At 41.8% G+C, this 11,734-nt stretch overlaps 1 protein-coding gene across 3 annotated transcripts in view; it reads right to left on the bottom strand.

Moving 5' to 3' along the window:
* Aoah (acyloxyacyl hydrolase) overlaps positions 1-11,734 on the bottom strand; it is a 251,423-nt gene that overhangs the window by 141,992 nt on the left and 97,697 nt on the right. For all 3 annotated transcript variants that reach the window (XM_031359270.1, XM_031359271.1, XM_031359272.1), the window contains one exon: positions 2,628-2,687. In XM_031359270.1, the coding sequence (XP_031215130.1) occupies positions 2,628-2,687 (60 nt within the window). The remainder of the gene's footprint in view (positions 1-2,627; positions 2,688-11,734) is intronic.

The following is an 11,734-nucleotide window of genomic DNA, read 5'->3' as shown; positions in this document are numbered from 1 at the left end:
TTTACCTGTGTTCTCCTGTATTTGTTTGAGGGTGCTATTTATGTCTTTCTTAAGGTCCTGTATCATCAACATGATAAGTGATTTTAGATCTGAATCTGGCTTTTCCAGTGTAATGGTGTGTCCAAGACTTGCTATGGTGGGAGAATTGGGTTCTAACAATGGCAAGTGACCTTAGTTTGTATTGTTTATTTTCTTATGCTTGCCCCCCACCATCTGGTTAACTCTAGTACTACCTGCCCTTGCTAAATCTGACTGGAGCCTGTCCTTCCTGTGATCCTGGTTGTGTCAGAACTCCTCAAATTCAAGCTGTCTCTGTGATCCTGTGATTCTGGGATCCTGGGATCCTGGGCTTGTTAAATCACCTGGGAGTGGGGCTTTCTATGGGTGTTGTGGGACTGGCTGCAGAGCTTGCACCCAAGGTCTGCTCAGAACACTAACCCAGACAGATCGAAGGAACCTGAGTCACTGGGCTGGTGGAGTTTCTGTGTGCCTAGTCCTGCTGGTCCCAGTTACTCCCAGTGTTGGGACAGATGTTGGTTCCTGCTCACCTCTGATCCTGGGTGTGTCAAGCGCCTGGGAGTGGAGCTTCCTCTGGGTGTTGTGGGACTGGCTGCAGAGCTTGCACCCAAGGTCTGCTCTCAAAAAGACAATTCTTTCACTAAAGAATAATCCTGATTTTTTAGTTTTGTCTTCATATGCTATGTATAGGTTTGTACTGGAGAGTGCAATGTCCTTGGAGGCTAGAGGAGGTTGCTAGACTCCCTGGAGCTGGAGTTACAGGAGGTTGTAAGCTGTCTCACAGGGATGCTGGGAAACAAGTCATCTGCAAGAACAGTAGTGCTCTTAAACTCCGAGCCACATCTCCAGCTCCTCCTGGCCCTTCTTGTATAAGGGAAGGCTCTGAAGAAGACATAGTATCATTTGCTGCACATTGCTTTCTGGGTCATGGCTAGTAGGTCTACAGGCACACTAGCCATCACATAGAATTAATTACAGCCAATGTGCTCTGAACAGTCAAAGGGTCCTCACACTTTTTTTTTTTTCTGATAATTTTAATCTGGAGTGGAAATACTCAGGGAGAAGCTTCTGGGATGTTTTCTTAATTGTTGAAACATTCAATAGATTTTTTTTTTTTTTTTTTGCTTTTTGAAATTAGACTTCTGTCTCACCAATTATGCTTTCAAGTCTGGTGACAGAAATTTAAAAAATGTAAAATCCTAATTAGCCTCTGAGTTTGTGCCAAGGCAGTTTGTGCTAGGAAAATAAACAATGTCTTAAAATAAGTCTTCAGCCCTCACTGAGAGGAACAAAAGACAAACTCAGTCTTCTCTTCCATTCTGCTCAGATCTCTGAAGGTGCTGGCTGGCCGTGGGGATTTTGTAATGTTTCAACTTCTTAGTCAACATCTTAAGCGGACTAGATGAACTGGCTACTACCAACCCTTAATTATTCTGTGAATTAAGCAGTGAGTGGCAAAGCTGACATCATGATTGATTATTCAATTATGTAGAAATGTCTCTGCATTACCATTTACCTCAGATCAGCCTTGTACATCAAAACTCATAGGACCCCTGCAGGTTGTCATATGAAAGTATTGTATAGGACACACGGAATAACATTGATTGTTATTTAAATTTAACTGGGGGCATCTTATAATTTTTATATGCTGAGTCTGGTCAGCTATGAGATAAGTGCTTTCCCTCCCCTCTGTTTCTCTGTTGCTGAATCAATAATGCTTAGACACATTGCCTGACTGTGAGTGATGAGGTAAGCCTGCAGGGAGGAGACAATGGCAAGGTCTGTGTACTCTCACAGCTGCTGAGTGCTGTAGCCAGCCTCAGCAGCCAGCCTACTTTCCTGCTTCCCTTTTAACTGGGACTGACTTGCCCCACTTACAAGAATTGAAAGTGTAATTGCTGAGGCAGGATTCCAACAATTCCTCAGAAAAGGAGCCTAAGTCAAATACTGAACTGGCTGATTCTTGCTAAGCATTCTGTCTGTTGAGAAAAAGTCATTACAAAGAGGGCAAAAGGCAGTGGTGGTGCTGGGTACTGAGTCCGAAGTCCTCAGCAGGTTAGCAGGTGCTTTGAATATGTAAGTCCATTAGTCCTTTTTACAGAAAAGGCTATCATTGTCCTAATCCCACAGCCAGGAAACCTGAGGCTCAGTGAAGTGAAGCACTGCCTGATACTACTGTGCTTTAGAGAGTTCAAGAGATGATGCCATAACTTTCACTATAATGGCCTATCAGAAAGCCCAGGTTCTCAACTTGGCAATGTCATAAGACATCTCTGGTCGTCACAGCAGGGGAGGGATAGACAGTGTGGTAGACAATAGAGATGAGACAGTGTTTGATAGTGTTTGATGCCACCAAACGCATGATGGCTCCTACAGAGGAGCCAGTCCTGAATATCAGAGTCCTGAGGCTGATCTTGCCTGCCACAGAGTGAAAACAGGGGGACAAGAGAAAAAATGGAAATGAGCTCATGTTGCTATTTTTGTCCAAAGCAATTGCAGTATCACTGGGCTTTGTCCAGAGAAGCCTCTGGCTTCTGGAGTGTGCGAGCAGAGCTTGTGAGCAGAGCAGGCAGAGGAAAGGTCTGGCCTGCTACCAGCTGATTGCTTACCATGGTGGAGGACCTCCTGAGGACTTGTCTTGCCTTCTCCAGTGCAGACTCCCAGGCCTCCTATGGAAGCAGAATGAGATCACACCATAAGTCCTATCTCACCGGCAATTTACACATCTTTTCTAAAATTCCAATCAAAGGCTACAAATATACAGTAAATGAGTCATCCCACTAATTTTTGACAACATAATTTATAGAAAGGCAATTTCTTTTTACTAGGTGCTCTCATTAAGACTTTACACCATTTGCTATGCTAATTATCTTGCAAACATTACCTCGTGCCATAGTAACAGCCCCGAGAGATGGGACTATTGAATTAGAAGATGAAGATGAAGAGGAAGACAAAGAGGAAAAGGAAGAAGGAGGAGGAAGAGGAGGAGGAGGAGAAAGAGGAGGAGGAAGAAGAGGAAGAAGAGGAGGAGGAGAAGGAAGAGGATGGGGCAAATGCACTAAGACAAAGAAGCTGGCTCCAGGTCAGTAGGGAGGGCAGGCAGACACTCATTCTGAACCTCTGCTCCCTGACAGCCCATGGTGCAGTGGCATGCCTGAGTGATTCTGTCCTTCTGTAAATTCTGTCCTCAGCAGAGTGTCAGCAGCCCTGTGGAATCGTGTAGCACTGCAGGTGTGACCAATGCCGTATGAATGCATTCCATCTACCATTGGCCTGCTCCTCTCCTGGTTCTGTATTTGCTGTTCTCTTCCATCCATTTCTAGAGCATTTAACTATGCCTTTGAAGTATATGTACATACATTGCAAATATAAAGAACTAACTCATGGTCAGTAGAGAGGATTATGAAAAATGTCCAAAGTTCCCTGTATTTGTAGGAGGCAGAGAGGTACAACTTGAGATGTGGAGAAGGATTGCCCCAAGCACGGCTTCCCAGGACTGGTATCCCATACTCAGTGTACATGGACTAGCCCTAATGTTCCCATCCTAGGCCTGCCCCTGGGCAGCTCTAAAATCTCCTTCTCAGTAACGGACACATTCATTGGAAAACTCCATTTCTTACCCCTCCTTGGATCCTATTTAAAGCTTGAGTAAATAACCACTCTTGATCACTAATAAGGTTGTCCTTGTCTTGAAGCAATGACCATATATGGAGGAAGGAGACTTCTGAGACAGAAGCAATAACAAGAGCAAAGCTTTATGGGAAATATGGACCTTGGCATTTTCACAGATATTGAGGAAGTGGGTCACTGTTTAATTTGTCTAATGTTCCTATGAGCTCCTTTTCTTCAGTGTGGCCCTGCATGTAGGGTGGCGGAGAGGAGTAAAACAACTTCCCAGTTTGAACTGGAGTCAGAGTGAACCTTCTAGAAGAGCTTCTCAAAGAAGCCAGTTGAATTCATCCTCTAAGGGCAGACACTGAACCCCATACCCACCTTCAACCCCTACCCCACCAGTATCCGTTTGAAAATAAATGCACCTTTGACTCAAGTTCAGAGGATACCAAGCATGTGCATTAGGTCAAAGACAAAAGGCTGGTTGGTAGCTAAGAGTGCATAGGAATGACTTGAAAAAAGATATTCTCCAACTGGTCTTAGTGGCTAGAAGCCTTGTACAAGATATGCTTCTTAGAAAACTAGAGCACCACTGTGCAGTAAAACAAACAAACAAAACCCTAAAACACCAAGGCACTGAGCATGTTCTCTGCTGTGCCTTATAGAACATCCTTATAGAACCAAAGTCAGCTAAGGCTTTGGGGTGATGGTGCCATACAGTAGGCCTCTCTATGTTGCATGCTAATGTTATATCCACTGTTCATTTCTGTTTGTGGGCAGCAGGGGCAACAGAATTGACAACAATGACCTCTCTGACAGAGACTGATTAGAGGATGGCCACTAAAAGCTAACCTTACTGAATTACCTTGGGCTTTTCCTAGGAACCCTGGAAGACCCTGGAAATTATGCCTTTGTTTAAAGTCATCCCCTCTGGTGTGGCCAGGATACAGACATCAGATCTGCATGCTGATTTCTTTTTTGGTGGCTTTTGTTAGCCTCAAGCTCATTCTCTACGTGTGAGTCTTTCAGGCTACTTTCTCCACATGCCCAGCTTTCATCTGGGGTGCATTTCCTTGCATGCTGAGACTCCTTTAAACATCTACAGGGCCAAACCCAGCATCTCATTCACATGCCAGGTGTTCAAAAGATATTGCAATGAAAACTTTTATGTTGACTTACTCTCTGTGACAGAGAGATGTGAGGGGGGAAGGAGAGGGGTAGAAAAGGAGATAGAGAAGAAGGAGAGAGATAGGAAGGGAAAAGAATGTAGAGGGGCAGAGGAAGAGGGAAAGAGAGAAAGATGGAGAGGAAGGGAGAGGGAAGCAGGGGGAAAGGGAAGTAAAGGGAGAGAGGGGTAGGAAAGAAAAGAAAAGGGAGAATTGCCAGCGTTGGCAACTTCAGAGGAAGTTAAGATGCATCAGAAAAGAACCCTCAGCACATGCCCAGAGCAGCCTGGAGACACCATGTTATTTGATTTAAATTACCTTGTAGTTTGATAGTTTCATACTTTTATATACTGAACTTTAGGCACATTCACCTTCATTTCCCCTCTTTCCCCTCTCCCATCCCTGCTGAATCTCCCCCAACAAAGCTCTTCCTCCTGTCATGCGTTTCAGCTTCTTTGGATTAAACCCACATAGTTTAACTAGAGGTTCTTGACCATACATGGGTGGGAAGATATTGACTGAAGCAAAGGTAATTCATCGGTGGTGACAGCACTAAAGAAAATGAAGCCTGCATCCCTAGCAGTCTCTAACACTTCATAGCCTTTCCCTCTGGCCTCCAGGTCTTCTATTAGTTCTACTTCTCCCCTACACAAGCAAGTGAAAGACCTTTATAATGAAAACCTTAAACTACCAAAGGAAAGACAATAAATGATAGAAGGTAGAAAGACCTCCTATAATCATAGATTGGAATGCTGTACTGCCAAAAACCAGTCTGTAGGTTCAATGGCATCTCCATCAAAATCCAAAAGTCATTATCCACAAAGATAGGGAAAAAATCTTAAAATTTATATGGGAATACAAAAGACCCTTGATATTAAAATGATCATGAACAAAAATAATATTGCCAGAGGTATCACCATACCTGATCTCAAGTTACTCTGCAACAAAAATAAGATGGTGCTGGCAGAAACATAATGGAATAGAAGTCTTGGATATAAACCTATGTAGATTCAACCACCCAATTTTAACAAAGATGCCAAAAATATGGATTGGGGTAAAGACTGCTTTATCAGTAAATGCTCTGGGACAAATGGTTACATGATGATGGATGTAGAAGAATTAAACTATGCACACCTCTCACCTTGTAAAAAACCCAACTGCATATGGGTCTTAATGCAGTAGTGGCAAGTTTTAAACTGAGGAAAAAGTGGGTAAAACTCTTTAAGATTCAGACATGAGCAAGGGCTTTCAGAATAGATTCCAGTTGCCTAAAAAATAAGGCTAATAGTTGATAAATAGTTTTGCATGAAACTGAAAAGCTTTTGTACTGCAAAGGAAATAGTTGACTGAGAGACAGCCCACAGGATGTGGGAAAGTCTCTTCTATCTTTAAATCTGATGGACAATATGTAGAATACAGAGAACCCTCAAAAACCCAATCAATAAGAAAACAAACTGCTCAGTCACCAATAGGTATGAATTGGGAGTTAAGAGGAAAAAAAAGGCCAATACAGGCTTTAGCAGTGCTCAATATCCTTAACCACCGGGGAAATGCAAATTAAAACAGCATTGATATCCTATCTCACTAGTGTCAGAATGACAGTCATTAAGAAAACAAATGAAAAACATTGGCAAGGATCTGTGCAAAAGGAATCTGTCTACAGTGCTGTGGGAAACAAATTAGTTCTGCTACCTTGGAGCTCCATATAGATATTTAACAGAAAACTCAAAACAGACCTCCTATGTGATACAGCTATACAAGCCTGAGTACCTGGCCAAAGGACTCCAAGCCAAACGCATCCCAGAGATGCTTGAGCATCTACTGCAGCACTATTCACAACAGCTAAGCTATAGACACAGCCTACCTAACCATCAAAGAATTGGATAAAGAAAGACATACATAAGATTTTTTGAGCCATAAAAGAGTAAAGTTATATAAGTTGCAGGAAAATGGATGCAACTGGAGAAAGCAAGTGGTTCCTAGATTTTAAGTAGCTTCATAAATCATGTATGATGGCGTGGCAGCAGAAGTTAGACTCTGTAGGGGCTAGGAAAAGTGGGGAGGGGAGTAAGGGAAAGGTACAGGGACATGGGAGAACAAATGCTCCAACCTACAATCCATACTTGTGTTAAAATGCCCTTAAGTCACATATTACTGTGTACAATTAATGTATACTATTAATTTTTCTATTTAAAAAAGTATCGCTATTATGTTAAGTAAGAAAATTGGAGTTCCTGATTTTACATGTACAGAAAGGCAAAGGAATATACCACAGTCACTGTGGGGCTAACAATCTTTCTTGTTCTTTCCTGTGCTCTCTAATTTTAAGAATGAAGACAACTCCATCAATACTTTCTTATTATTGTTCTCCCTGTGTATGGCATAGCATTTGCTGCATCAAAGCCTCCCAACTCCAGAGAGTTCAGTGCTGATTCTGTGACTCCCATGCGGGACCTAGGCTTGAACCCAAAAGGCACCCTTAGGTTGGGGTGCACAGAGAGGGCATGGGGTACAAGTTTAAGTGCTACAGTGACCTGGAGACAGAGACTCTGATCAAGTCTTCTAGGCCAGAAGCCCTGTTGCATCCATACTGCCTCTTGATAAAGACCATTCCTGGAGTTTCTGGGTGACTATTGTGACTAATGGCTCTGCTAGCTGTTTCTGCATGAGGTCTCAACAGCGGCAAGTTACTTTAGTCAGCAATGAAGTGAAGAGTGTAGAAAATCTTCAGAAGATGCTCTGAGCCCCTCCATTGGGCATCACCCAGGGACAGAGAAGGGCCCCCTCCTCCCTATTTACAGCACACATAAGGGCCCTAAATAAGGCTCAGGTATGGAGTACATGGATGAGTAAACCTGCCACTTGCTTCCAGGCGTAGGACAGCTGTGTGTGATGCTTGAGAGCTCAGGGGAGTGCAGACTATTTACATTAGCTCACTGTAGACTTGAGAAGGCTTCTTGGTGTCCTTGTAGATTAAGATGGGCCCTTACTCAAACCTCTCATCATCCCCAGATGAACTATTTCTCTATTCTTCAGTGTCACCAATGATGACAACAATCAAGTTTCTGGGGTGTGGTGGAAAAATCATAGATACAGAAGAATACATCCAGAACTGCCGTTCCGAAAGGTACCCATTATAGAACTAATATCTCCTATCTTTGATGGTTCAGAGCTATCACTTTGGGTTTCCCATGATGTCATTAATAGTAGGACAGCAACAAAGTCATGTTGAAATAAATCACAAGATGATGAATTGAGATGAAGATTACTAGATGGAGACCAGGAGCACATTGTACACTGCAGGCTAGTGCTTCGAAGGCAACACAGCAGGTACCAAGCTAAGGAGTGTAGAGTTGGAGAATTGTGTAAAAGAGCAGTTAACTCTCCACCTATTTGAATTTTGACATTTAGTTAGAGAATAAGACATGCACACACTGTAGTGTGTGGTCGTGAGGAAAGTAAAGGAAACCACAAAGGATATTTCTATTGGGAAAAGAGGAATGGCAAGCTGGCTTCAGGAAGAAGCAGTCTTGTACTATGTTTTCACAGGTGGAAATGGGTAGAAAGACATTGAGTATTTTAGTTATCAGAAATGTTATGAGGGTCCAGAGTGACAATATATGGGTCAATATGTTGAATAATCCAGACATTATGGCTACAAAACAAACCTGGACAAGTACATGATAGATAGTGGGAAATATTGGGGCATAAGTGGCTTATGCTTTTAACCCAGCATTTGGGAAGCAGAGACAGGCAGACCTCCCTGAGTTCAAGGCTAGCATGAACGTTAGGGCTATATAGTAGGACCTTGTCTTTATTCTTGAGTTAGATGTTGGCTATTGAGAACTTTATAAAAAGGTATTCAATCTGTTCCCCTTTAACCACTTCCCATCTTGATAGAAGTGATCTGAAGGCTACAGGAATCATACTATTAACTGTTTACCAAAAATCCCTATTGTACATGCAATTCTGTGTATAAATATGCATACATAGTTTTTACAAACTTTCTTCATCTGGGTTGATAATGCTCCCTCCGAGAACCAGAGATCACCTGACAAAAACCTCAATACCAGACGTAAGAAGTCCTGTTTTGAGTTGTTGTAGGGTTAACATGAAACCTATTGATATTACCTCCCAGAAGTGGGAAGTAAGTATGCACTGCTAAACTATTGAAGACAACATGTAATTCAGAAACAGAGCCCAGAGACCCTTGACTGTAGTTGACCTGGAAGGTCTCTTCATGAGGACTTGCTTTTATGGTACTAGAAGTCCCATGCAAGCTTTCAAAGGAGAGAGACAATCAACAGTCCTGCCCAGCTATGAGGCCTATGAGTCACATCAATGAACAGTTTGGCACTATAACCCTAAGGGCACATGTCCAGACATTGGCAGTACTCAAAAGTTCTCTAATAGGACTTAGGACCCACTCAGCAGGAGGGAGGCCATGTCTGGAACTTGAAACATAGATAACTTCTCAGTGCTAGTGAAATTATGGTCCATGTAGGAGAATCGACAATCACTGATGTACTAAATGCTCATAATCCTTAACAACAATCTGAAAACATTTGTCTTTATACTCACAGAAAGTGTATCTCCAACCCTCATCAGGAAACCTCTTTTTGCAAAAAAAAAAAAAAAAAAAAAAAAAAAAAAGATCACTACAAAAAACCATAACCAATCAAAATGCAGTTGTACATCTCAATCCCAAAATCTAGAAAAGATTCCTATACCCAAGGCTTAGGGAACATTGTAGAAGATGATTAAAGAGTTTGCTGGAAATTTGTGTCTCCTAATAATATCAAAAGCTATCCCCACAAAATCTCATCAACATGATTGCTCAAAAATGATTTTGAAGAAGGATGCCACCATTGAACATTCCAAACTGGATGAAGAAAAGTCCATGAGGTCTCAAGCCTACAAAACAACCAAGGAAAGCTAGGATCAGAAGGGTAGTCTTTTTCAGGGAAAGGCATACTGATTCATTGTCCATTGCCAAATGGTCAGCCTTGAAATACATATAGGTAATATATTACAAGCTAAAGGAGATTATATCTAGGAATATATATGTATATACCAACATATATATGCATGCAATAATAATTAGTGAAAATTAGGCCACACATTTGAAAAGAAAGAAGGAAGGACATATGGGAGGGTTCACAAGGAGGAAAGGGAAGGAAAGATGTAATTGAATTATAAGTTCCAAACTAAATAATAAATAAATCCTAAAAAAAGAGAGTATATCAGGTTTAATCACAAACCCAAATTAAAATCATGGGCCTGGGGAGTTAGGTCAGCAGTTAAGAGCACTTGATGCTCTTCTAGGGGACCTTAATTCAATCCCCAGTCTACACATAGTACCCCATATGGTTCACAGACATACAAAACACCAATATACACAAAATAAAGTATTATAAAATATTGTTAAAAATTAAAAATTGAGACCAAAGTGCCACAATTTCTCTCATACTTACTAACACAAACTAAACTTTTGCCAAAATGAAACAGAAATTTAATAAAATGTCCATTTAATGCTGTGAAAAGTTAGAAGAGACATTTAGGAAAGCAGATTAGTGTACTTGTTCTAATTACAAGCACACTGTAAGTAAAGCTAAAAATAATTACTATGTGTCCTTGGTAATCCTTGAATGTTGTCTTTGTTTATAAAATAGGAAGACTGCTCTTTCATAGTATGAAAAATTAGACTTTAGAGTAGTATACATATTGTAATGAGTAGTTGAAGAGAAAGTCAGGCATGGAAAGTAGTCACATAAGAAAATTGTCCTGGTATCTCTGGGCTGGTGTCCTGAGCAGACCTTGGGTGCAAGCTCCACAGCCAGTTCCTCAACACCTAGAGGAAGCTCCATTCCTAGGCACTCTGACATACCCAGGATCAGAGGTGAGGAGGACGACCCACTTCTGTCCCCAAACCAGGAGTAACTGGCACCAGCAGGACCAGGCACACAGGAACTCCACCAGCCCAGTGATTCTGGTTCCTTCCAGTCTCTCTGGTCTGGTGTCCTGAGCAGACCTTGGGTACAAGCTCTGCAGCCAGTCTCACAATACCCAGAGGAAGCTCCACTCCCAGGTGTTCTAACAAGCCCAGGATCAGAGGATCCCAGAATCACAAGATCCCAGAGACAGCTTGACTCTGAGGAGTTCTGACACAACTAAGATCACAGGAAGGACAGGCTCCAGTCAGATTTAGCAAGGGCAGGTAGCACAAGAGATAATCAGATGGTGGGGGGGGCACGGGGAGGGGAAGTGTAAGAAAATAAACAACACAAACCAAGGTTGCTTGGCATCATCAGAACCCAATTCTCCCACCATAGCAAGTCCTGGACACACCATTACACCGGAAAAGCAAGATTCAGATATAAAATCACTTTTCATGGTGATGATACAGGACTTTAAGAAAGACATAAATAGCACCCTCAAAGAAATACAGGAGAACACAGGTAAACGGCTAGAAGACCTTCAAGAGGAAATACAAAAATCCCTTAAGGAACTACAGGAAAGCACAATCAAACAGGTGAAGGAAATGAGCAAAACCATCCAGAATCTAAAAATGGAAATACAAACAGTAAAGAAATCAGAAAAAGAAACAGCCCTGGAGATACAAAACCTAGGAAAGAAATCAGGAGCCATAGATGCAAACGTCACCAACAGAATATAAGAGATAGAAGAGAGAATCTCAGGGGCAGAAGACACCATAGAAAATATTGACACAACAGTCAAAGAAAATGCAAAAAGCAAAAAGTTCCTAACCCAAAACATCTAGGAAAACCAGGACGCAATGAGAAGACCAAACATAAGGATAATGGGTATAGAAGAGAGTGAAGATTCCCAATGTAATGGGCCTGTAAATACCTTCAACAAAATTATAGAAGAAAACTTCCCTAACCTAAAAAAGAGATGCCCATGAACATACAAGAAGC

Source organism: Mastomys coucha, unplaced genomic scaffold, assembly GCF_008632895.1.
Source record: "Mastomys coucha isolate ucsf_1 unplaced genomic scaffold, UCSF_Mcou_1 pScaffold7, whole genome shotgun sequence".
NCBI lineage: Eukaryota > Metazoa > Chordata > Mammalia > Rodentia > Muridae > Mastomys > Mastomys coucha.
Note: the sequence above shows the minus strand (reverse complement) of the source record. Positions and strands in the feature narration are given on the sequence as shown.